At 41.3% G+C, this 26,012-nt stretch overlaps 2 protein-coding genes across 3 annotated transcripts; both read left to right on the top strand.

Annotated features, from left to right (window-relative positions):
• Positions 1-802: 802 nt before the first annotated feature.
• On the top strand, positions 803-8,757 carry LOC110523355 (MOB kinase activator 1B). The gene is made up of 6 exons (XM_021601981.2): positions 803-1,101; positions 4,413-4,579; positions 5,342-5,435; positions 5,521-5,654; positions 5,787-5,950; positions 6,349-8,757. Exons 1-6 carry the CDS (start codon positions 1,088-1,090, stop codon positions 6,424-6,426), a joined length of 651 nt encoding a protein of 216 aa, XP_021457656.1. The 5' UTR covers positions 803-1,087; the 3' UTR covers positions 6,427-8,757.
• A 753-nt stretch (positions 8,758-9,510) lies between these two features.
• dck (deoxycytidine kinase) lies at positions 9,511-19,486 on the top strand. Of its 2 annotated transcripts, none has more exons than XM_021601269.2 (7): positions 9,511-9,741; positions 10,130-10,245; positions 13,415-13,608; positions 16,582-16,729; positions 16,951-17,066; positions 18,326-18,425; positions 18,925-19,486. In XM_021601269.2, the coding sequence occupies exons 1-7, from the start codon at positions 9,651-9,653 to the stop codon at positions 19,021-19,023; spliced, it is 864 nt and encodes a 287-aa protein (XP_021456944.2). In that variant the 5' UTR covers positions 9,511-9,650; the 3' UTR covers positions 19,024-19,486.
• The last annotated feature ends 6,526 nt before the right edge of the window (positions 19,487-26,012 follow it).

The following is a 26,012-nucleotide window of genomic DNA, read 5'->3' as shown; positions in this document are numbered from 1 at the left end:
TACCTACAGCCACTAGCTTAACTCCCGGGGAGTTCTTTCTTCCTGTGCGATGGACGGAATACCCTGCTGGCTGAATGGACAGGGACAATATATCCGGCTTCTCTTAACAAGATGAGGGAGTCTGGGATTTCTTGGTTTCAGAACAGCTGCGAAGCGCAGATTGGTTGATCCGAGTGGTGTGTGCACGCAACATTCAAAAGGTCCTCATGTCGATGACAGAAAAAAGTCTAGAACAAGATAAAATTGTAACTCCTCCTGAGTGGCGCAGCGGTCTAAGGCAATGCATCGCAGTGCTTGAGGCGTCACTACAGACCTGAGTTTGCGACCAGCACAATCGGTGCACAATTGGCCAAGCGTCATTTGGGTTAGGGGAGGGTTTGGCCAGCCGGGATATCCTTGTCCCATCGCGCTAGTGACTCCTTGTGGCGAGTTGGGCGCATGCATGATGACTTCAGTCATGTTTCCTCCGATACATTGGTGCTGCTGGCTTCCGGGTTAAGTGAGCACTGTATCTAGTAGCAGTGTGGCTTGGCAGGGTTGTGTTTCGGAGGATTCATGGCTCTCGACCTTTGCTTCTCCTGAGTCCGTACAGGAGTTGCAGTGATGGGATTTGACTGTAACTACCTATTGAGGGTAAAAAGTACAAAAAATGAAATACTGGCAAGAAACAGAACAACTGTGTCTGTTCACTGCTCTCTGCTGGTGACAGTAGAGTACTATGAAACGTGAATGGGATTCTATCGCGAGAATTAATTTCCAAGTAGGGCTCGTTGAAGTTTGCTGTAATCAAATGTGCTGTGCAGTTTAGCAGATCTCATAGTAATGCTAGTCAGTCATCCAGCTAAGCAAACGTTTTGGGCGGTCGTCTTTATAGTTTGGCTAGGTAGCTAGATGTTGCAGAGCTCGCTGATACAAAGCTACATTTTAGTCGTAGGACGAAGTTTTAGTTCAGGGTCCGCTTAAACAGTCCGTAATTTGGACCAGTTTGACAAGCCTGACACTGCACTGGAAGCATTTGTTTTGACTTCACTCTCTCTACACCGCGGTCTTACGAAGGCTTTACTTTAACGTTATAAAGAAGAGAAACATGAGCTTTCTATTGTGAGTATTCGTCTCCCACGTATTATTTTGTTCAATGTGCCTGCCTTTTCAAGCTAACGTGTTAACATTAACAGCCTATAACATTTTCACGGCTGGCTAACACATATAGCTAGGCTAACTACAACATGGAAATGCTAGCTAGCTGAGTGTATGTGGAGTGTACAGTAACGTTAGTTAGTTGGATAGATAGATAGATAGCTAGCTAGGTAGTTAACTATCTACTTAGCTAGGTCTGTAGCCGAACGCTGAATTGTACTGTTAAATGCCACGATATCTAAGTAGTTCAGCTAGCTAGTTAACGTTATAACAAATAGCTAGCTATTATTATATATTGCTATAAAGTTGGCTAAATTTGCTATGACTGTCTCTCTAAATAATTAGCAAATGTGTGGCATCATCACGGTAACCAGCGAACTAACGTTACATACAGTACATGCAAGCAAATGGGCCTTAGTTGTTAGCTAGCTACGTAGCTTATCTAGTTTGCTATGACTGAAAATATACGTTTTGCAATCAGTGCTTTTTCTTTGACATAACATTGTCAAACACTGGAGTAAGTTCAATTCTTAACCAAATTAACGTTACTAGCTGACTATCAAAAATTACTTTGGCCGTTGCATTTTTTTCAGAGGGTGTGTGAGGTCAGCTTTTGTTGAACAACATATTATATGCTCTTCTATTGTGTAACAATTTCTTTATTTTAAAGAAATTAGTAGCCTACTGTATCACTCCCTATTTCACTTCCCTTATCTCCCTGCCTGACACACAAGTAACGTTAGCTAACAAAATGGCTACACGGACTATCTGAGTTGACCCTTGTATTTTATTCTTATTTTGCAGTCTCTATGAACACTCACAAGGCTGCACACTGACACACCAACACACATACAAACACCAACTCAACCATTTGCTCATACATACATAATATGCACATATATTTATACTGACTTTACACACATGCACACCCACTCACATACAAACATCATATCCTGATGCCTAGTCACCTTATCCATATATATATATATATATATCTCTCTATATATCTCTCATATATATATATATATATATATATATATATATATATATATATATATATATATATATATATATATATATATATATATATATATATATATATATATATATATATATATGAGAGAGATATATATATAGAGAGAGAGAGATCTATATATATAGAGAGAGAGAGAGATCTATATATAGAGAGAGAGAGAGATCTATATATATAGAGAGAGAGAGAGATCTATATAGAGAGAGATCTATATATAGAGAGAGAGAGAGATCTATATAGAGAGAGAGAGAGAGATCTATATATAGAGAGAGAGAGAGATCTATATATAGAGAGAGAGAGAGATCTATATATAGAGAGAGAGAGATCTATATAGAGAGAGAGATCTATATAGAGAGAGAGAGATCTATATAGAGAGAGAGAGATCTATATAGAGAGAGAGAGATCTATATAGAGAGAGAGAGATCTATATAGAGAGAGAGATCTATATAGAGAGAGAGAGAGAGAGATCTATATATATAGAGAGAGAGAGAGATCTATAGAGAGAGCGAGAGAGAGAGAGATCTATATAGAGAGAGAGAGATCTATAGATAGAGAGAGAGATCTATATATATAGAGAGAGAGATCTATATATATAGAGAGAGAGATCTATATATATAGAGAGAGAGATCTATATAGAGAGGGAGAGAGAGATCTGTATAGAGAGAGAGAGAGAGATCTGTATAGAGAGAGAGAGAGAGATCTATATATAGAGAGAGAGAGAGAGATCTATAGATAGAGAGAGAGATCTATAGATAGAGAGAGAGATCTATAGATAGAGAGAGAGATCTATATATATAGAGAGAGATCTATATATATAGAGAGAGAGATCTATATATATAGAGAGAGAGATCTATATAGAGAGAGAGAGAGATCTGTATAGAGAGAGAGAGAGAGATCTGTATAGAGAGAGAGAGAGAGATCTGTATAGAGAGAGAGAGAGAGATCTATATATAGAGAGAGAGAGAGAGATCTATATATAGAGAGAGAGAGAGATCTATATATATAGAGAGAGAGAGAGATCTATATAGAGAGAGAGAGAGAGAGAGAGATCTATATAGAGAGAGAGAGAGAGATCTATATAGAGAGAGAGAGAGATCTATATATAGAGAGAGAGAGATCTATATATAGAGAGAGAGATCTATATATATAGAGAGAGAGATCTATATAGAGAGAGAGAGATCTATATAGAGAGAGAGAGATCTATATAGAGAGAGAGAGATCTATATAGAGAGAGAGAGATCTATATATATAGAGAGAGAGATCTATAGATAGAGAGAGAGATCTATATATATAGAGAGAGAGATCTATATATATAGAGAGAGAGATCTATATATATAGAGAGAGAGATCTATATAGAGAGAGAGAGAGATCTGTATAGAGAGAGAGAGATCTATATAGAGAGAGAGAGATATCTATATATATATATAGAGAGAGAGAGATCTATATATATATATAGAGAGAGATCTATATATATATATAGAGAGAGATCTATATATATATAGAGAGAGAGAGAGATCTATATATATATAGAGAGAGAGAGAGATCTATATATATAGAGAGAGAGAGAGCGATCTATATATATATATAGAGAGAGAGAGATCTATATATATATATATATATAGAGAGAGAGAGATCTATATATATATATATAGAGAGAGAGATCTATATATATAGAGAGAGAGATCTATATATATAGAGAGAGAGATCTATATATATATATATATATAGAGAGAGAGATCTATATATATATATATAGAGAGAGAGAGAGATCTATATATATATATAGAGAGAGAGAGAGATCTATATATATATAGAGAGAGAGATCTATATATAGAGAGTGAGATCTATATAGAAAGAGAGAGAGAGAGATCTATATATAGAGAGAGAGAGATCTATATATATAGAGAGAGAGATCTATATATATATATAGATCTCTCTCTATCTATCTATCTCTACCTCTATTGATTCAGTATCCCTAGACATTGTAAATATGGTATTCGAACTGACCCTGTATATAGAATGCTTGCTTACTATATCTTGTTCTTATTTTTTATATATTGTGTTATATATTTTTGTTCTAGCTTACGTTAGTTTTAGTATTACATTGTTATTGACTACTGTATTGTTGGGGTTGGAGCTAGCAAGAAAGGCGTTTCACCGTGCTTGTGTGCATGTGACATTTATAACTTCAAACACACACTTAGTCCAGTTCATTGTCTTTCCATTCTAATTTCTCCCACAGTGGCAATCGGTCGTCCAAGACCTTCAAGCCAAAGAAGAACATCCCGGAGGGATCTCATCAGTATGAGCTGCTGAAACATGCCGAGGCGACTCTGGGCAGTGGGAACTTGCGCATGGCTGTCATGCTACCCGATGGGGAAGACTTAAACGAGTGGGTGGCAGTTAACAGTAAGGAACACATCCACTTCTCTATCCCCTTAACACCACTAACATAGTGTCAAGTCTTGATCCCCTGATAAGTTTCTACTCATTTTCAATAGCAGTCTGCAAGGCTGAGGAGTTAATTTCCAGTGAAGAATTGGGCCTAGTATCTGGGAAGAATTTTAACAAACTCCAGACCAGAAACTACATTGAATGTTAAACAGAGATGATTGTCCACCCCTGTTGGTGCTTTCTTTGCTGTCTCTGGTTTTCCACCAAGACGGATGACTCATCCAGCGGATGTCTCACTTCCTCTGGCACACACTGATGACCTAACCCAGTCATTCAGCGGACAAGCTGTCTGAGTTTCTGCTGTGAGATTAGCAAAAGGACGTCCAATTTGCTATTTCTCATGTCTCAGTATAGTAGGCGATGATGGTTTGACAGGTGGAACTTTCAGAGCTTTTCTCTTCTACTGACTTCAATGTGCATCGTAGGTCATGTGTGTTTGAGAGAGGGATGCATGGGCGTCTCAAGCTAATCAGGGGCACTGAGCAAGATTTAATTTCTAGTAGTCTGCTAATCGGGAGAGGCGACTCTGGAGGGCTGAATAATTGTGTGAGCGGGCTATTGTGTTCCCTATGTCTGCCAATACACTAGATCTGAGATACCACACTAACTTTTATTTTCTTCTATATGAATGTTGTCTGGAGGTAATAAATGCTCTGGAGCTCAGCTCACATGCTCCTCATAATGCCACATGTCCTTGTTATTTCTTTACGTCCACAGCTGTAGATTTCTTCAACCAGATCAACATGCTTTATGGCACCATAACAGACTTCTGCACTGAAGAGAGCTGTCCTGTCATGTCTGCTGGGCCTAAGTAAGTGTGGGTGTGTGGACTTGCTTGCATTTCTGCCTATGTCATAATAATACATTGCTATTCATGTAACTTTTTTTGTGTGTAGATATGAGTATCATTGGGCAGATGGAACCAACATCAAGAAACCGATCAAATGCTCAGCTCCCAAGTACATTGATTACCTAATGACCTGGGTGCAGGACCAGCTCGATGATGAGACACTCTTTCCATCTAAGATAGGTATGAGTTCATGTCCATCATGTTTCGCCATAACCATGTCTTTATTGCATTTCCAGTGAAGCGACACCATCATTTATCTTTAGTTGTTTTATACCCTGATAAATCTATATACTTTGTACCTTTGCACTCAAGGTGTCCCGTTCAGACGGAACTTTATGTCTGTGGCCAAGACCATCCTGAAACGCCTGTTCAGGGTCTACGCCCACATCTACCACCAACACTTTGACTCTGTGATGCAGCTGCAGGAGGAGGCCCACCTCAACACCTCCTTCAAACACTTCATCTTCTTTGTTCAGGTACTGGACCGGAGCCCACTATCAATGTAGTCTGGTTCCCAAGGCTATTATTTCAGCAGTAGGCCTACCCCTTATTGGTTATGGTGTAGTTCTGGCAAGGCTACATTTCAAAGTTAAAGATGGAAATACCTGGTTCCCAGTCTTTTTATATCTGCTTCAGCTAGCTCATTTGATGTTGACTCAAACAGTGGCAGCCAGGCTATCCTCAGTGTATGCGACCAAGAACTAGAGGCAATGACCCTTTTTACGGCAGGACTGAGACATAAAGATGGTAACACTTGATTGGGTTTATGTAGCGCTTTTCCAGATGTTCAAAGTGCTTTACAATCTACAATGTATCCATTGCCAATCTGTAGCAATCGCCTGCTTTAATCCAGGTCTTCCTCTGTCTCTTTCAGGAGTTTAACTTGATTGACAGGAAGGAGTTGGTGCCTCTCCAGGAGCTGATTGATAAACTGACCACCAAGGACCGATAAACCCAGACTGACTTATCCTTTTAACTCTATGGTAGTCTACTATTATTTTTGCACAGATGTCCCTTCTACCCTGCCCTGCACTGGCTATGTGTATACAGCATACGCTAACTTTGGGGAAATGTTCTCAAGAAAGCCAGGTAAGTAAGGAAGAGTCTTACACTGTCATAGGCAATGGGGTTAGACTATGAGGGAATACTATACTACTGTCTGAGCTGGTATGTGCTCATTATGGTTGCATTAATTTGGACCGATCCCCAAAACTGAAATCACTGGTATTTATTAGCTTCCTCTATTTGGTGTATATTTATCAGATGCTTCTACAAAACCTACCACTATAGTTGGCACCTTCATACATAGAGGCTATGTAAGAAATAAAGGACCACATAATTATTGTACAAATATTTTAGCATATTGGTCACATTGGTGATAACTGCAACAAAACTCCTTACATTAGGTTGAAGAAATGACCCCATTGCCTAGTCTTGGTATAATAAGATGACAGGATTAAATGGCTTGTGGGCTAACCAAAACCCCAATAGAGTTCACATAACTCGCCAAACAAGAGTTGATATATAACCCATCAAACATCCATTGATAAACTGTAAACAGAGTTGGTATAATCCATCAAACAGTGTTGATATTTCGAAGTGCCTGATTTATGGTTCATGCTTAGCCTCGTACTACCATCCTCATCTTGTGATCCTACATAAATATGTCAGTGAAGGCAAACATATTTATGTAAGCTTGCGAGTTCAGGATGGTAGTACGAGGCTAGTTCACACTCACTCTCCCACAGAACAACAAAAGAAGTGCACAACATTCTCGTGGCTACAAAGGGAATATTTGCCCTCACTGGCTTTCTGAGATTCCCATTGTAGTGTTACTTTTATGTAGCTATAAAAGAGAATCTTTAATATGAATGGAGAAATTTAGATCTGAGGTTTGGGTCCATGTTTTAAGTTGCCTCAACATATGGTCATTTTTTTTTAGTCTGTTTTCAAGTCAGGTCTAGATACGACTACAGTAGTTTAAACTGTTACAATACCAGTAATGGCAAAAGCTGTATTTGATGGGCCACATACAGTATACAAGTAAAATATTGTCTTTGGGGCCAAGAGCACCATAGTTATTGCCTTGTCCCAGATCTGTTTGTGCTCTTGCCTTCTCCATTGCTGTCATTGTCAAGTCAAACAGGTTCGGCATGACAATCAGTGACCGAGAGTTGGCATGATAGCACAAACAGACTGGTACTCAGGCTACCATAGTTACTGTACTTTTATAAACAAAGATGGGGTGTTCCCTTGCCCTTTCTTACCAGCCATGAAGCACTTTGAACAGTTTCCTGACCTCTTTGCCTGAATGTTTTTCCTTTACGGCAAATATGCTGTCTCTTTTAGAAACTACTGAACTACGTCATTTAGGCTCTGTTGCATTATTTTCCCATATAATGTTACTAAAGTGATGAGCCACGTAGTAAACTATAACAGCACATTCAGTGCTATCAGCGTATGCTTCTTTCAATAGTGTGATTTCCTATGCCTTTTTGTAAGTTCTGTTGAGTAATGTATTGCTGTGCTGCAAAGGGATGGAATCCAAAATGAAAATGTTTACTATGCAATAATGGTCATGCCACTCTTCAAAGTATAAACAATTTACTATTTTCCATTCATACAGATGGGAGCAAATGCTTTTCTTTCTGTGTGTGTTATTCAGAGGTAGTGGTGTTTTAAAGTGATAGATATTGGTACAGAGACACGTTGCTGTTATAGGACTTAACTATAGACCTACTACTATAGTATGCAGTAAGACATGAGTACAATGGAATATATTTAAATGCCATTTTATACTATCTTTTCAGGAAGATTTGATATGGAGATACAACTAACTTCTGCTATGAAATCCATACTGTAAATACAACAATGACAGGATTTTGCTTTGATATCATATTTTGGTAGCTGGAAAGTCTATATTAAAGAATGTTATTAGGTCTCTTTTTAGAGGTTGTTTCTTTTCCCCCTTTTACACCATGTCATATTTCCTTCTTACTTATATCAATGTGTTATTTTGACACAGCTTTAGAAAATGAACATGATTGTGTTGATCAGAAGGTGGTAAAGTAACAAAGCCATCTGCCATGCTTCTCTGAGAACAAGAAAATGCTTGTTCATCACATGCTAAATTTGGTCCCCTGTCTGTATATTCCCCTTGCTGTAAGAGTATATTCTGATGACTGAGTTGTAAATATGAATTGGCTAAGGGTGATGAAAGTTACTGAACTGTACAATACTGAATGCTGTTTATGATGGAAATAAATGTGTTCTTTGACCAGATTATCTTTGTCTACATTTTGTGGGAGATAAAATAGCCTAAACAGATTGAGATTGATTGTCTTGAGTCTCACTTCTCTGGAGAAGAATGTAGACCTATATAGTATCATGTAGTTTATGGCTCGTGTTGATCAAATCATATTGATCAACCTGCTCCAGCAGGTGTATCTCACTGGTCATCCCTAAAGCCAACACCTCATTTCGTTCCAGTTCTCTGCTGCCTGTGACTGGAACGAATTGCAAAAATCACTGAAGTTGGAGACTTTTATCTCCCTCACCAACTTCAAACATCTGCTATCTGAGCAGCTAACCCATCGGTAAATAGCCCACCCAATTGACCTACCTCATCTCCATACTGTTTATATTTATTTTTCTGCTCTTTTGCACACCAGTATCTCTCTACCTGTACTTGACCATTTGATCATTTATCACTCCAGTGTTAATCTGCAAAATTGTAATTATTTGCCTACCTCATGCCTTTTGCACACAATGTATATAGACTATTTTTTTTCTACTGTGTTATTGACTTGTTTACTCCATGTGTAACTCTGTGTTGTCTGTTCACACTGCTATGCTTTATCTTGGCCAGGTCGCAGTTGCAACTAGCCTACCTGGTTAAATAAAGGTTAAATCAAATATCTGTTGAATAGGGTCGTTATAACCAGTGGTGCAACAAACAGTAAAATAGTAGGTGGGGCGATCTCCCTCCTACCACAGACTCCCTCCTCCCATGATAGGCTGCTTACAGTGTGACTAAGCTGTTGCCGCCAGTTTCAGCCACAACGCGCCATCTGAACCAATTGCATCTGAATTGAAGATACTACAGTCCAGACAGCTGAAACGAAACCTTCGAGTTCAAGACAAATAGACCACATATCTAAAAAATCAAATAAAAATATGTCCCCCACGCCGCCGAAGAGAGCAGGTCCTAGTCTCTTAAACGACACTATGGACAAGACTAAACGAATTTCAATAGAAGGCAACATTGGTAAGTAACGCTAGTTTAAACTGGTCACTAACTTGGATGTAGGATTGCTAAAAGTAATACAATTGCTATACTGTCCCTAGCTAGCTCGTAACTAAAACGTTTAACCGTAGAGCGTGCCTTGTCGCTAAGCGTTGATTAAATAAAATAATGTAACGTTAGCTAGCTGATGCGCAGGATAAGTAAAGGTTAAAATAAAATGACTATGACAATGTGTTTAATGTCACGCACCAAGGCTTCCGTGTTATTCTAGTGAGAGATGTAGTCACAATATTGTAGTTATTTTCACCTGAAATGTCCTTAAAGATTGTAAATAGATATTGATATGGTTGAACTTGAAATTGTATAGCAGTCGGAGAAATGGAAACTGACTTCAGTATCATTTCCGCAGCGGCGGGCAAATCTACATTCGTGCGCCTTCTGGAAGAGCAGAGCAAAGACTGGGAAGTAGTGCCCGAACCCATCGCCAGGTGGTGCAATGTACAAACACAACACAGCGAGTTTGAGGTACTGTATGCTTATCTGACCGAACTTTTGACCTGTGATTAATGAACACACACAGACGGTATACATACTAACCCATGCAAATAGTTCAACTTCAGATGGTAAGATTGGCCACTACTTGCATGTCTCATGCATACATGTCTGGATCAGGGCTGAATATTTCTGACCTATAGATAAGTGGAAGAGAGTGTTATTTATCCGCTCTCTCCCTAGTGGTTTAAAGTTCTATCCAGTTACAAACACCAGGAATTCATCAGAAATTAGATTAGTTATGCGTCCCAAATGGCACCCTATTCCCTATGTGGTGCTCTACTTTTGACCAGGGCCCATAGTGCTGTAAGTAGTGTACTATTTAGGGAATAGGGTGCCATTTTGAATGTAACCTAGATAACATTAATCCCTGGAGGAATTAACTGATGAAACCAGTCAGAGAGGAACCCTGAATGTTGTCATAATGGGACAGCTGCTAGTAAGGATCTAGTCAGGGTGTATGGCAGGGGTAAGCAAACCTCTTCCCGGAGTGCCACAGGTAATGCAGGGTATTGTTCTAACTAGGCACCACACCTGACCAACTGAGCTCATTGATCAGTTTAATGATTCAACAGTTCAACAGTAAATGTAACAGTTGTGGTCTTCCTTTGTCAGTTAAATAAAAAAATGAAGTGCCTGTGTCACTCCAGAACCAGGGTTGCCTACCCCTGGTGTACGGACATTTAAAATGTAAATGTTGTGTCGATACATATTTTTCTGTGTGTGTGATAGCTCCGTGGCATGATAGACAGCTCTGTGTCATGCCTGCCCTTAGTATGACAGTGTGCATTGAGAGTGAGTGTGTGTGTTTGGGTTGGGGGTATCGAGATGTTAATACCTTCATACCGTTCCTGTATCATACCGGAGTATACAGTATTACCGGCAGTGCATACAAGGGGCGCTATTTCTTTCCAAATGTATTTATTTACCGTGGGCAGATTCTCTGCTGTAACCTAGAAGTGTGATCTTGCAAGCTAGCCACATATCTAGCAAGTTAGCAAACCAAGTGCATAGCTGGATTCCTGAGCTGGAGATAATTTATTTGGCACATCGTAGATAGTTAAGGTGGCAATATGTAACTTTTTGGGTGACTTGATCAAATTCACATAGAAATATGAGTTATAGACCTATTATTCTACTTGAAAGCAAGTCTAAGAAGCTGTAGATCTGTTCTATGTGCGCTATTTCTATACTCCCCATTCTTAAGTTTAGTTTTTGTATCTTTTACTCTCTGGTTTGTACACCAGCTTCAAACAGCTGAAACAACAATATTATTGGTTATTGAAAGTATATTTCACAGCGGTTTGGATGGTACAATGATTCCTCTACACTATACTATCTTATTTTGTCACATAAACTGAAATTCGGCTAACTATTTGAGTTTTAGCAACAAGGAATTGGTGGTGCAACTTTAACTTATAGTTAGTTCTAAGCGTTGGCATAGCACGCAACCCCACAGCCAATTATTGTAAATTTGTATTTTTAAAAAAAAAATTACGGTATTCTAAATCCCCCTGTATACGGTACATACTGTCCTAGGCTAGTGTGTGTGTACAGTATGTGCTGTGTTTAGAATAATACAGCAGCTGCCATCTGTTCCACTCTGCACTGTCTGTTCGAATAGACACCCAGGGGAAAGATGGCCCCCACCCTGAACAGCTGAGTATGGCGACGGGGCAGGGCACCACTACTGATCACCACTACACCCTGGCTGCCCCACCCAACATACATCACCCCACCGCAATCTTCAGTTCAATCATGTCAAATATGTCTGTCCTACTATTTCAGTTCCTCACTCTACATAGTCAGCTGGGTTTGTCCACTGTAATATCAAGAGGTATTCTGACATTATTGTTACACCACATGGTGAATAAGTACTATGCCCATCCCCAACACTCCCACCACCATTAGAATCAGACACGCTACCTTTGGATGTTTTCATTGAGAAATGCCAGTGGTGTAAAGTACTTAAGTAAAATATATTTTAAAGTACTTCTGAAGTTGTTTTTTGGGGTATCTTTACTTTACTATTTATATTTTTGACAACTTTTACTTTACAACATTCCTAATTAAAATTATGTACTTTTTACTACATACATTTTCCCTGACACCTAAAAGTACTCGTTGCATTTTGAATGCTTAGCAGGACAGAAAAATTGTCAAATTCATGCACTTATCAAGAGAACAACCCTGGTCATCCATACTGCCTCTGATCTGGCTGACTCGCTAAACACACATGCTTCGTTTGTAAATTATGTTGGAGTGTGCCACTGCCTATTCGTAAATAAATAAAAAACTAGAAAATGGTGCCATCTGGCTATATAAGGAATTTGAAATTATTTATACTTTTACTTATAGTTTTAAGTATAATATTTTAGCAATTACATAGTTAAGTATCAAAATTCTATGTTTAAAACCAAATACTTTTAGATTTTTTCTCAAGTAGTATTTTACTGGGTGACTTTCTCTTTTACTTGAGTCATTATCTATTAAGGTATCTTTACTTTTACTGAAGTATGACAATTGGGTACTTTATCCACCACTGGAAATTGCTACTTAATTTCTACACTGACCACACCCATGCCGAAATTGAAGAGAGGTTTTGAATGATGAGTTATGTGTGCAGTGACCAAACTGGAAACACATTCCGTATCCTGTGGTCAGATTGGACCACCTAACCAACCACACACACACATACACACCACTGGAGGCTGCTGAGGGTAGGACGGCTCATAATAATTGCTGGAACGGTGCAAATGGAATGGATTCAACACATGGAAACCATTTGTTCAATGTATTTGATACCCTTCCACTTATTCCGCTTCAGCCATTACCACAAGCCCTTTCTCCCGAATAAAAGTGCCACCAACCACCTGTGATAAACACACACACACACACACACACACAGAGAGCCTTGCACCACTCTCTGTTCACTCAGTAGTGGTTAGCCTACAGCGCGATGCTACAGAATATACACACACACACAATACAATATATCTGTGATAACTCTTTGATTATAACTGTACTGCTGTGGTATTTCTGTGTTTGGTATTATTTGATGTGCAAGGGTATACAGTACATTTAATGGTACTGTATCTCTCTTAGCCACAGTATTAAACCCACCTTCCCCTCTTTGTCCCAGGAGCTGACCATGTCCCAGAAGAGTGGTAGTAACGTGCTGCAGATGATGTATGAGAAGCCAGAGAGATGGGCCTACACCTTCCAGACCTACGCTTGCATGAGCAGGGTCCGCGCCCAGATGAAATCCACCAATGGGAAGCTCAGAGAGGCAGAGAACCCTGTGCAGTTCTTCGAGCGCTCCGTCTACAGTGACAGGTATGGATGAACAGGACATCTCACCAGGAGAGTCAACCTTGGTAACGTTACATGTCATCTTCGATTGGATGCCAAGGATAGGGTCTAAGATATGATACCAAGGATAGGGTTTTCCAAGGAAATAGTTCTCTAACATTGCTTCTAAGCACACCACTCTCATCTGTCCTTTGTTGTTGTTGTCTGTTTCCAGGAACATCTTTGTTGTTGGCGTGTCTGTGTCCAGGAACCTCTTTGTTGTTGTCGTGTCTGTGTCCAGGGACATCTTTGTTGTTGTTGTGTCTGTGTCCAGGAACAGCTTTGTTGGTGTGTCTGTGTCCAGGAACAGCTTTGTTGTTGTTGTGTCTGTGTCAAGGAACAGCTTTGTTGGTGTGTCTGTGTCCAGGAACATCTTTGTTGTTATTGTCATTTTCCAGGAACCTCATTGTTGTTGGCGTGTCTGTGTCCAGGAACATCTTTGTTGTGTCTGTGTCAAGGAACAGCTTTGTTGGTGTGTCTGTGTCCAGGAACAGCTTTGTTGTTGTTGTGTCTGTGTCCAGGAACAGCTTTGTTGTGTCTGTGTCCAGAAACAGATTTGTTGTTGTTGTATCTGTGTCCAGGAACAGCTTTGTTGTTGTTGTGTCTGTGTCCAGGAACAACTTTGTTGTTGTTGTGTCTGTGTCCAGGAACAGCTTTGTTGTTGTTGTGTCTGTGTCCAGGAACAGCTTTGTTGTTGTTGTGTCTGTGTCCAGGAACAGCTTTGTTGTTGTTGTGTCTGTGTCCAGGAACAGCTTTGTTGTTGTTGTGTCTGTGTCCAGGAACAGCTTTGTTGTTGTTGTGTCTGTGTCCAGGAACAGCTTTGTTGTTGTTGTGTCTGTGTCCAGGAACAGCTTTGTTGTTGTTGTGTCTGTGTCCAGGAACAGCTTTGTTGTTGTTGTGTCTGTGTCCAGGAACAGCTTTGTTGTTGTTGTGTCTGTGTCCAGGAACAGCTTTGTTGTTGTTGTGTCTGTGTCCAGGAACAGCTTTGTTGTTGTTGTTGTTGTGTCTGTGTCCAGGAACAGCTTTGTTGTTGTTGTTGTTGTGTCTGTGTCCAGGAACAGCTTTGTTGTTGTTGTGTCTGTGTCCAGGAACAGCTTTGTTGTTGTTGTGTCTGTGTCCAGGAACAGCTTTGTTGTTGTTGTTGTCTGTGTCCAGGAACTGCTTTGTTGTTGTTGTGTCTGTGTCCAGGAACAGCTTTGTTGTTGTTGTGTCTGTGTCCAGGAACAGCTTTGTTGTTGTTGTGTCTGTGTCCAGGAACAGCTTTGTTGTTGTTGTCTGTGTCCAGGAACAGCTTTGTTGTTGTTGTCTGTTTCCAGGAACATCTTTGTTGTTGGCGTGTCTGTGTCCAGGAACCTCTTTGTTGTTGTCGTGTCTGTGTCCAGGGACATCTTTGTTGTTGTTGTGTCTGTGTCCAGGAACAGCTTTGTTGGTGTGTCTGTGTCCAGGAACAGCTTTGTTGTTGTTGTGTCTGTGTCCAGGAACAGCTTTGTTGTTGTTGTGTCTGTGTCCAGGAACAGCTTTGTTGTTGTTGTGTCTGTGTCCAGGAACAGCTTTGTTGTGTCTGTGTCCAGGAACAGCTTTGTTGTTGTTGTGTCTGTGTCCAGGAACAGCTTTGTTGTTGTTGTGTCTGTGTCCAGGAACAGCTTTGTTGTTGTTGTGTCTGTGTCCAGGAACAGCTTTGTTGTTGTTGTGTCTGTGTCCAGGGAACATCTTTGTTGTTGTTATGTCTGTGTCCAGGAAAAGCTTTGTTGTTGTTGTTGTGTCTGTGTCCAGGAACAGCTTTGTTGTTGTTGTGTCTGTGTCCAGGAACAGCTTTGTTGTTGTTGTGTCTGTGTCCAGGGAACATCTTTGTTGTTGTTATGTCTGTGTCCAGGAACAGCTTTGTTGTTGTTGTTGTGTCTGTGTCCAGGAACAGCTTTGTTGTTGTTGTTGTCTGTGTCCAGGAACTGCTTTGTTGTTGTTGTGTCTGTGTCCAGGAACATCTTTGTTGTTGTTGTTTCTGTGTCCAGGAACAGCTTTGTTGTTGTTGTGTCTGTGTCCAGGAACAGCTTTGTTGTTGTTGTGTCTGTGTCCAGGAACAGCTTTGTTGTTGTTGTGTCTGTGTCCAGGAACAGCTTTGTTGTGTCTGTGTCCAGAAACAGATTTGTTGTTGTTGTGTCTGTGTCCAGGAACAGCTTTGTTGTTGTTGTGTCTGTGTCCAGGAACAGCTTTGTTGTTGTTGTGTCTGTGTCCAGGAACAGCTTTGTTGTGTCTGTGTCCAGAAACAGATTTGTTGTTGTTGTGTCTGTGTCCAGGAACAGCTTTGTTGTTGTTGTGTCTGTGTCCAGGAACAGCTTTGTTGTTGTTGTGTCTGTGTCCAGGAACAGCTTTGTTGTTGTTGTGTCTGTGTCCAGGAACAGCTTTGTTGTTGTTGTGTCTGTGTCCAGGAACAGCTTTGTTGTTGTTGTGTCTGTGTCCAGGAACAGCTTTGTTGTGTCTGTGTCCAGGAACAGCTTTGTTGTGTCTGTGTCCAGGAACAGCTTTGTTGTGTCTGTGTCCAGAAACAGATTTGTTGTGTCTGTGTCCAGGAACAGCTTTGTTGTGTCTGTGTCCAGAAACAGATTTGTTGTGTCTGTGTCCAGGAACAGCTTTGTTGTGTCCAGGAACAGCTTTGTTGTGTCTGTGTCCAGAAACAGATTTGTTGTGTCTGTGTCCAGAAACAGATTTGTTGTGTCTGTGTCCAGGAACAGCTTTGTTGTGTCTGTGTCCAGAAACAGCTTTGTTGTTGTTGTGTCCGTTTCATTTCAGTCATTTAGCAGATGCTCATATCAAGAGAAACTTACTGTAGTGAGTGCATACATTTTCTTACCTTTTTCATACTGGTCCCCCGTGGGAATCGAACCCACAACCCTGACATTGCAAGCGCCATGCTCTACGGGAAATCAGGTACATTTTTGTTGTTGTTGGGTCTGTTTCCAGGTACATCTTTGCGGCAAACCTGTATGAGAGTGAGTGTCTGAACGAGACAGAGTGGTCCATCTACCAGGACTGGCATGGCTGGCTCCATAAACAGTTTGGAAAACACATCGAGCTGGATGGCATCATCTACCTCCGAGCCGCACCAGAGGTCAGCAACTAATTTGACCTCACTACATGTTCATCAGGAACTTACCGTACAAAACATTTAAATGACATTGTAGTCGATTATATAGTGTAGCCTATTGTTTTTTTAACCTACTGGAATACACCTCATGCTAAAAAGAAAAAAAACAACATTAAATTAAGGTACACTTATACCTGTGTGGTAAAAATGTAATTACACTGGTCCTTGTGTGTGTGTGTGTGTAGAGATGCATGGAGAGGCTGCATCGGAGAGGCAGAGAGGAGGAGCAGGGCATTCCACTGGAGTACCTGGAGAAACTTCACTTCAAACACGAGAGCTGGCTGCAGCACAAAACCATGTGGTGAGAGGGAGGGAGGGAGGAAGGGAGGGACTGTTGGTGGTATTGTGAGGGAGGGAGTGTTGATGGTATTGTGAGGGAGGAAGGGAGTGTTGGTATTGTGAGGGAGGAAGGGAGTGGGTTGAGGCAGGGATGTGTGTCTGCGCATGTGTGTGTAGGAGCATTAAATAAAAAGCTTAAACCTTTACATTTTATAGATGGATGTAACCTCGTATCCAGGCTATTGCGCACATCACATGCAAGACTGGGATATCAACCACTCAAAGTTGGCCTTAGTCGAAGTGACCATAAAATTCTATGGGAGTGATCTAGTGAGTAAAGCACAGAGCCACACACACTCATTTAATTTGAGGGAATCACACGACTGAGTCGTGGCTCTGTGCTTGAGGTGTGCTAGTGTACGGGGGAGGGTTAGGGGGAAGGTGCTTTGGGACATGATTGGCTGGTAGATTAAACCAATTAATCTCTATTGGCTAGCGAAGGCCAAGTTTGATGTGTTGGTCCACCAGACTTCATGCATTTGGGTGGAAGTGTGGGAACAAGATTAAGGTGGACGAGACAGGAAACAGGCTTGTTTCTGAGGTCTATTGTGAGCTATGAATTTCCTTACAAAGATGGATGTCTTCCCTTACAAAGCCATTTCTGCTTAAACCCTCAGTTGCTTTTTACAACAGAAGCCTCCCCACTGCTTGTGTTGTGAGAGTTTGAACAAAAGCATTGGTTTTGGCCCAGCCATAGCCGCTGGGCTGGCTTGGGGATATGAGGGACAATGAAGGTCATTAGAGTGGGTGGGATTTAGTGCAAAAACGCACCTTTCCCCAAGCCCAGTCCAGCGGCTATGGCTGGACAAAACCCACATGTTTTCTCTCAAACAAAAAAATGTATCTCTCACAACACAAGCAGTGTGTGGGGAAACTGCAGATCAGGGCTCAGATCCGCAGTTGTTTTTCACAACAGAAGCTGCCCCAATGCTTTTGTTGTGAGAGTGAAGAAATAAAGTAGGGCTGGGCCAAACCGCTGTTTTTCCATCAAACTCTATTTTCTCTCTCTCAACACAAGCAGCTTCTGTTGTGAAAAGCAACTGCAGATCCAGGCTTTAAAGGAAATAACCTTTAAATAACAAGGAAACAACCATTAAGAAGCCTGACCTGAGTAAAAAAAGATGTAGTTTATTGCATAAGCAGTGTGTGTGTGTGTGTGTGTGTGTCTTGCGTTGTTGTCACTAACCGTATGTCCCATTCCCTCTTGGCCCTGACCCACAGCATGGAGTATAAGTATTTGAATAACGTGCCCATTCTGACGCTAGATGTTAACGAAGATTTCAAAGTTGACCAGGTCAAGGGTGCGGACATGGTAGAAAAGGTAAGAATACAGCCCATTTGTTTTTCATGGGAATTGGTACTTATTTTTAATGCAGCAGTGTCTTTCAGAAGTATCTAGATGTGACTATATTTAGCTGGTATTTTTGAAACATGCTGTTTGGAGGGTAGTAGTGAAAAACATCCTGTTATCACTGACTACAGTCAAATTATTAGTAGAGGGATGTTGATAAAGATACGCACCCAGACACACACACACTCAACGTTTAATTTATGGAAATGAGGCCTGAAGAGCTGCTAATGTAGCCATTGAATGTTGAGGGTAAACACAGATGCTACAACTGATATCAAAAAAAGCCATTAGTAAAACACACACACACACACATTGAGGTAAATTGTTCCTGCACTTCCTGTCCAGTGGTAGTACTGTCATCCTCTCGCACGTCTAAGCTTTGCTCCATATTGTGTCCACATCAAATGTTTAGACTGACCTGACACACCAATTACATTGACGCTAATCCATATTCATTGTGTGCTAACAGCTTGTTATGTGCTTGTCATCCAGGTCAAAGAATTTCTCAGTACCTTGTAAACATCAGCTGATGACCATCACATCCTGCACTGAAGGAGAGCAGATGTGAGGAGACATGTGGAACCTGACATGCTTTTTTGTAATGAATGATTTTGATTATTTGTATATATATTATTTTTAAAGAATTTTAAATGTATCGCACTGCATGGGTACTATAATGATTTTGTATAGCTTGGTTTCACTTTCATGGCGTGTGGTGTTGTTATTTAAGCAATATGAATGAGATGGGGAGAAAACATTGATATGTATTTCATCATTGGTAATCATTTGGACGGTTTATTGAAAACCTAAAATAAAATAGGCCTGCCAGTATGAGGGAACCTAAGGGCATTTGTGTGATTCTTGTGGAAACAAAAAATTCCCTGTGGCCCTAAGTCCCTGTAAACCCTACCTGAAGTGCTGTGCATAGCATATGCCCAGAAGATGGAGCTATACTCAACTAATATATGGAGGGTCAGTGTAAGCTCAGTAAACATCCTATAATCTACAAAATAAAATTGTTTGTCACAGGTGAAAAGGTGTACTTGTAAGATAAACCTTTCGTGTGCATGAAATATACAGGTAACTGGCAAAAGAAAAGAAAAACCAACAGAAAGCGTCTTAATAGGGTGTTGGACCACAAGCCGCCAGAGCTGCTTCAATGAGCCTTGGCATAGATTCTACAAGTGTCTGGAACTGTATTGGAGGGATGTGACACAATTCTGCAACAAGAAATTCCATAATTTGGTGTTTTGTTGATGGTGGTGGACAACGCTATCGCAGAGTCTCCCATAAATGTTCAATTGGGTTGAGATATGGTGACTGAGATGTGCACACACACATAAACCTTTAAACCACCTATGCTCCTTTGAGACCTCTTTCAACATCACAGATCTTTTCTAAAATCAAATTTTATTTGTCACATGCTTCGTAAACAACAGTAAAAAGCTTATTGATTTACTTCACAACAATGCAGAGAGGAAATGTTTAAATGCACCAAGCGGTGATGCAGCCAGTCAAGATGCTCTCAATGGTGCAACTGTATAACTTTTTGAGGATCTAAGGGCGATGTGGATGGGGTGTACTCGGCATCAGTTTCCTATATTCCACAATCAGCTCCTTTGTCAGGCTGACGTTGAGGGAGAGGTTGTTGTCCTGGCACCACACTGCCAGAACACTTAACTTACTCCCTATAGGCTGTCTCATCGTCTTCGGTGAACAGGTCTAGTACTGTTGTGTCGTCAGCAAAGGTAACGATGGTATTAATGTCGTGCGAGGACAGGCAATCGAGGGTGAACAGGGAGTACAGGAGGGAACTAAGCACTCACTCTTGAGGGACCCCCGTGTTGAGGGTCAGCGTGGCAGATGTGTTGTTGCCCTCACCACCTGCGGGCGGCCTGTCAGGAAGTCCAGGTGTTTAATCCCAAGGTCCTGAGCTTAGTGATGAGCTTGGAGGACACTATGGTGTTGAACTCTACAAATGTGAGTGCTACAGGGCAATAGTCATTTAGACAGGTTTTTGGCATTCTTGGGCACAGGGACTATGGTAGTATGCTTGAAACATGTAGGTGTTACAGACTGGGTCAGGGAAAGGTTTAAAATGTCAGTGAAGACACTTGCCAGCTCGTAAGCGCATCCTCTGAGTACACATCCTGGCCTGGCCTCGCAGCCTTGTGAAGGTTAACCTGTTTAAAGTCCTTGCTTGTTGGCTTGGAAACATGCAAGACAAACTGGCACAGAGAGACAGGGATGGCCCTATATAGCTCATTGAGTGTGGTCTTAATGCCAGCATCGGTTTGTGTTGGTAAATAGACAGCTACGAAAAATATAAACGAATACTCTCTTGGTCAATCGTATGGTCTGCAGTTTATGAGGTATTACTCAGGCGAGCAAAAACTCGAGCATAACTAACAAAATTACAGTTAACAAAAATTAACGCTTAAGCCAGTATAAACAAATGTATAGAATGTATTATACAATAGACAATTCACACCTTCTCCAGCAAACAGCAAAGTCATGTCTTAAGTGTAAAACTAATAATGACTCAGTAATCCATGCTTTCTGGGAACGCTATGAAGTTCAAATATTATGGGCGGAGCTAGACAGTTGGCTGTCAGAAGTATTACAATGTAAATGTACTTTTAATTTGTCTTGTGTGCATATTTTAAGACATGCATATGGGGGTGTAGTGAGATACTCAATAGAGTACCACATTATGAGTCATAATACCCATAAAACCTAGCGGTCAAACAGGAAAATGGTTCCAAACATTTGACAGAATTTGTTTTAGCTTAATTTTTTTTGTTTTTTGAAACACTTAAAATAAGGTCTGTGATCTGTGTAGGCTTACCCTGGTGTGCCGTTTTTATAAATCTCTAGGACAAGGTGGCTTTTATCAATATTTTTGCCTGTATTTACCCCCCCAAAATGAAATGCTAATTAGCTGCTAATGTGACTATCATAAAAAAACTACAAATGCCATGATGATTTGGACGAGTCTGCGGAAATCGAGGCAAAGGTAAGAATCTCTGGATTATAACGATCTAATGTTAGCTAAATGTAGTAATGAATAAATAAACTACGTTTCTTTAAATTAACAATTCTGTGAACTGTCTTGTGCAAGTTTTAAATTGACACAATACCTGTTAGCAAAGATGTCAGCTAGAGATGATGTGCAGGAGTTTGCAGGTATTTGTAGTCTTGCGTGATGTCTACTTTGATACTAATTAGCATTTTCGAAACAGAGTAAATAGAGCCGAATATATTGATATGGCACCTTGTCTGAGAGAGATTTATATAGTTTTCAAAAAGTCATGCCAGGGTAAGCCTACACGAAACAGCCCATATTTTTCGTGTTTTCTGAAACCTCTTATGGGAAAATGTAATGTTGGAAAAACGATTGGAACCATTTCCCTGTTTGACCGCTAGGTTTCATTGGTATCTTGACACCACCACTGTGGGGCTCTTTGGGCTGGATGATTATCTTTTCATCACTCATCTTGAAATAACATACTAAAAACGTGAAAATCAATCAATCTGCCATCATTAACGTATCATTAAAAAATCTAATGATTTATTATTGAAATATTGAAATAGCATGGGCAACCGAGAAAATGAATTTGTACAATTTAAGGCCAAGTGGCAAACAATAATGCAGGCACTAGGGATAGGGGTGTGAGCATGCGGGTCTGGGCAGATGAGATTTAGTCATTGTTTGTGGTCCTCTGTAAATTGTTGTTTGTATGTATAAGTTTGTATCTGGAGTGGGGGGAGATATAAAATGTATATATAATAAACATTTTAAAAAGTGCTGTATTAACTTTTATTCAATTTAATAAATCACATTTAAGAATCGTTATCTAAAACATGTGTTGTAGGGCCTATGTATTGGACATTTATTAAATATTTTATAATAAGCTATTATTAGGCTATCAATAGGCCTTGGAATGTTGTCCTTTAATTCCTTTGTTTAGAAAGTAAACAGATAGGCTTACACATCAGTTTCACCCTGAGATTTTTATACATGTTTTCCCCCGTACTGCTGACAAATGGATTATTGGAAGGATGTGTGATAACTAGAAATCCAGCAGAGCCCGTATGTCTTAAGTACATAGATGTGACTATATTTATCTGGTATTGTGTTGTTTGGAGGGCAGTAGTGGAAAACATCCTGTTATCACTGACTACAGTCGAGTTATTGGTAGAGGGATGAGATGGGCTTACCAAGAAAAACTTCCAAAAGGACTCATTCGAGGCAGAAAGAAGTTGAAGCACTCAACAAAAAAGGCAGAGATTGATTTATTTTAGCTCACTTTAATCCATTGTACAGAATGAGAACAGGTGACTAAAGTTTGTTGTCAAGCGGGAAGTCTTCCTAATTAGTAGATAGACACGCACACATACACACAAACGTTTCACTTATGTAAATGAAGCCTGCTAATGTACTGTAGCTGTTTCATGTTAAGGATAAACACCAATGCTATGCCTGATATCAGAAAAAGCCATTAGTAAGACACTGATGGAAATTTGTCCTGCACTTCCTGTCCAGTTGCAGTGCTGTCATCCTCTCGCATGTCCACATCAAACTCTTGCACTGACCTGGCACACGAATTACACTGACGCTAATATCCATGTTCATTATGTGCTAACAGCTTGTTCTATATCGTGGGGCTTTGCTGCTCGTGGTCTAGCCCACTGCCTAGGCAGCCAATAGCCTGACAAAATAATTATGCACACGCTCCAGCCAATGGGAGTACAGCTCCCCCTATATATATAGGAGCGTGTCTCTACACTCAGCCTCCCACTTTCTTCAGCGTGACTGAAGATTTGTCTGAGGAATTGCATGACAAGATATGTCTCAAGACGATCCTGCCAAATTGATCCAGTCACGGCGTCATATATCATGAGCAAGAAGCCACCACCAAAAGCTCTTTTAAAAGGATACTTCAGAATTTTGGCAATGAGGCCCTTTATCTACTTCCCCAGAGTCAGATGAACTCATGGACTCACATGTGATTTGTTTGCTTGGGCCCACAGCTGCGCCCTGCTGTCCTCCAAGGTGCGGCGGAAACACTTTTTTTTCAGTGTGCACGTCCCCTCAAGCGTTTTATACTCACTCTCAGGTTCTGAGGGCTCTTCCAGAGATGATGACGTTCCTTCCTCTCTCTTGGTTACGGCTCAGAAGGCTTGCCACCACCGGTATCCTTACCTCACTCCACGTCTAGTGCTGTAGCTGGTCCTCTCATGCACACAGATGCAGGGGTAGAGCGGGTTTGTCCCTCACTCACCACGACCCCCTCAGGAGTGCGGTCAATGGTGATTACCCTTCCAGGTATAGTAAAACAGCGTCTTTGTTACCACATACGGCCCCTGCACTACAGGTTCCACTTCCAATCATGCCAAGGATGGGCATTGGGCCCACACACACTGTGTTCTCGACAGGCTCAAACGCTTGGGTTACGGATGTAACCATCACTCCGACGCCTCCAGTTCACACAAAAGGTAACAGGGTATCCTTTCCCTTTCAAGGGGGTCCCCATGGGCTGTGTCAACGTCCAATGGGCCGCGACCGACAGGGCCATAGAGGACTACAGACTGTTTCTACTGAACGCTCCTCGACTTTGCGCTCTCCTGCTTTCAGATAATTATTGGGAGTGGCGTTAAATCTGTCCTCTGCCCACCTGGTTAGATCGGACGCTGAGGCAAGGTTATGCCATTCAATTTTGTTCCACCTTTTATTGTAGAAACGGTGATGACGTAACCAGAGAAGGTTACAGGTCTGAACAAGGAAATTGCAGAGCTTCTGGTGAAGGAGGCGGTAACAGTAGTTCCCCAAGAGCAGAGAAACAACGGGCACTACTCACCCTATTTTCTCATGCCAAAGAAGGCAGGGTGGTGTGAGGCCAATTCTGGATCTGTGGGCCTTAAACAAGTCTGACTTTTCTGCATGATCACGACAAAGCGCATTCTGGAGCATATCCAGCAGGGCGACTTCTGCACGAGCATCAACTGGAGACACATGTACTTCCATGTGCCGTTGCCTCGGCATCACAGGAAATTTCTGAGCTTTGCTTTCCAAGGAGTGGCATACGAGTACACAAGATACGTCCTTGCACCTCGCGTCTTTTCCAAATGCGTGGAGGCGGCAATAGAACCGCTGCATCGCCAGGAAGTCAGGGTTCTGGCATACATGGACCTTCTGCTGGTTCTCACCCCATCAGTAGAGCTGGCGATCGTACACATGACCCGACTGGTGACTCATCTCACGCGTCTGGGTGTCCTCAGAATGGAGCGGAACATGACAAGCTCGGGTAATCGTAGGTGTGTGGCCTCCAATAGAACGCCACATCAACCTCCTAGAACTAGAAAAGTTTTTGTTGGAGCTACGGCACATCGCACCCATGCATCGAGGACACCATGTGTTGGTTTGCTCAGACAACCAGACCACAGTGACTTATGTGAACCGCCAAGGTGGGGTGAGATCTCCTGCTCTTCACACCTTGGTGGAGGAACTGTGGCTGTGAACTCACCAAGTGTCTTCTTTCATTGATGGTACGCCACATTCCGGGCCACCTCAATGTGGGGGTGGACCTCATGTCAAGAGGAGGCCCTTGACCCTCGAGACGACGAGTAGCGCCTACAACCCGACATTGTCCACCAGCTATGGGAACTTTCGGGAGAGCCGAGGTGTATCTTTTTGCTACACAGGAGAATGCACATTGCGGCCTCTGGTTCTCTCTTTGGGCACAGGATGGACCGCCACTGGGATTGGATGCGTTCACACACTACCCATGGCCAAGAGTTCTCCTACATGTATTATATATTTGATAAGGCCATTAGTTATTATTGCCTAGTTATCCTCAACATTGAGGTCTGAAAATCTTGGCTCATGGGCCACATCTGACCTGCAAATATGTCAAGGCTCAGTAGAAGACCCAGATGCAGACAGTTTTGAAGTAACAAAAGTTTATTACAAAAGCAGGGGGCAGGCAAACGGCAGGTCAAGGGCATGCAGAGGTCAGTAATACAGAGCAGAGTCCAAAAGGTACAGAACGGCAGGCAGGCTCAGGGCAGGCAGAGGTCAGTAATCCAGGTTGGTGTGACAAGGTACAGAATGGCAGGCAGGCTCAGGGCAGGCAGAATGGTCAAAACCAGGAAAACAGTCATTAGAGAAAGACAGGAGCACAGAAAAACGCTGGTAGGCTTGATGAAACAAAATGAACTGGCAAGAGACAAACGGAGAACACAGGTATAAATACACTGGGGATAATGGAGAAGATGGGAGACACCTGGAGTGGATGGAGACAAGCACAAAGACAGGTGAAACAGATCAGGGTGTGACAAAATCACGATATGATGGTATGTGAAGCGAATAGTAATTCCTATTGGAATCCAGCCAGAGAGAGGAAATTCAATCATTTGAATTTTATCACCCACAACCTGCATTCAGAATGACTGCTATGGCGAAGGACTTGACAAACCACACTTTTTACCTTAACACTGAGATTTTAACAATTACAAATTTGCTGTGAATATGATTGAGAAGTGTAAAAAAGAACA

The sequence above is a fragment of the Oncorhynchus mykiss genome, chromosome 5 (genome assembly GCF_013265735.2).
Source record: "Oncorhynchus mykiss isolate Arlee chromosome 5, USDA_OmykA_1.1, whole genome shotgun sequence".
In the NCBI taxonomy this organism is placed as follows: Eukaryota; Metazoa; Chordata; class Actinopteri; order Salmoniformes; family Salmonidae; genus Oncorhynchus; species Oncorhynchus mykiss.
Note: the sequence above shows the minus strand (reverse complement) of the source record. Positions and strands in the feature narration are given on the sequence as shown.

Coding starts and splice junctions, on each gene's coding strand:
- LOC110523355 (XM_021601981.2), top strand. Junction 4,580..5,341: donor CGAGTGGGTGGCAGTTAACA/GTAAGGAACACA, acceptor TTACGTCCACAG/CTGTAGATTTCTTCAACCAG. Junction 5,655..5,786: donor ACTCTTTCCATCTAAGATAG/GTATGAGTTCAT, acceptor TTTGCACTCAAG/GTGTCCCGTTCAGACGGAAC.
- dck (XM_021601269.2), top strand. CDS start 9,651: ATGTCCCCCACGCCGCCGAAGAGAGCAGGTCCTAGTCTCTTAAACGAC. Junction 13,609..16,581: donor CGCTCCGTCTACAGTGACAG/GTATGGATGAAC, acceptor GTCTGTTTCCAG/GTACATCTTTGCGGCAAACC. Junction 18,426..18,924: donor GTGCGGACATGGTAGAAAAG/GTAAGAATACAG, acceptor GTGTGCTAACAG/CTTGTTATGTGCTTGTCATC.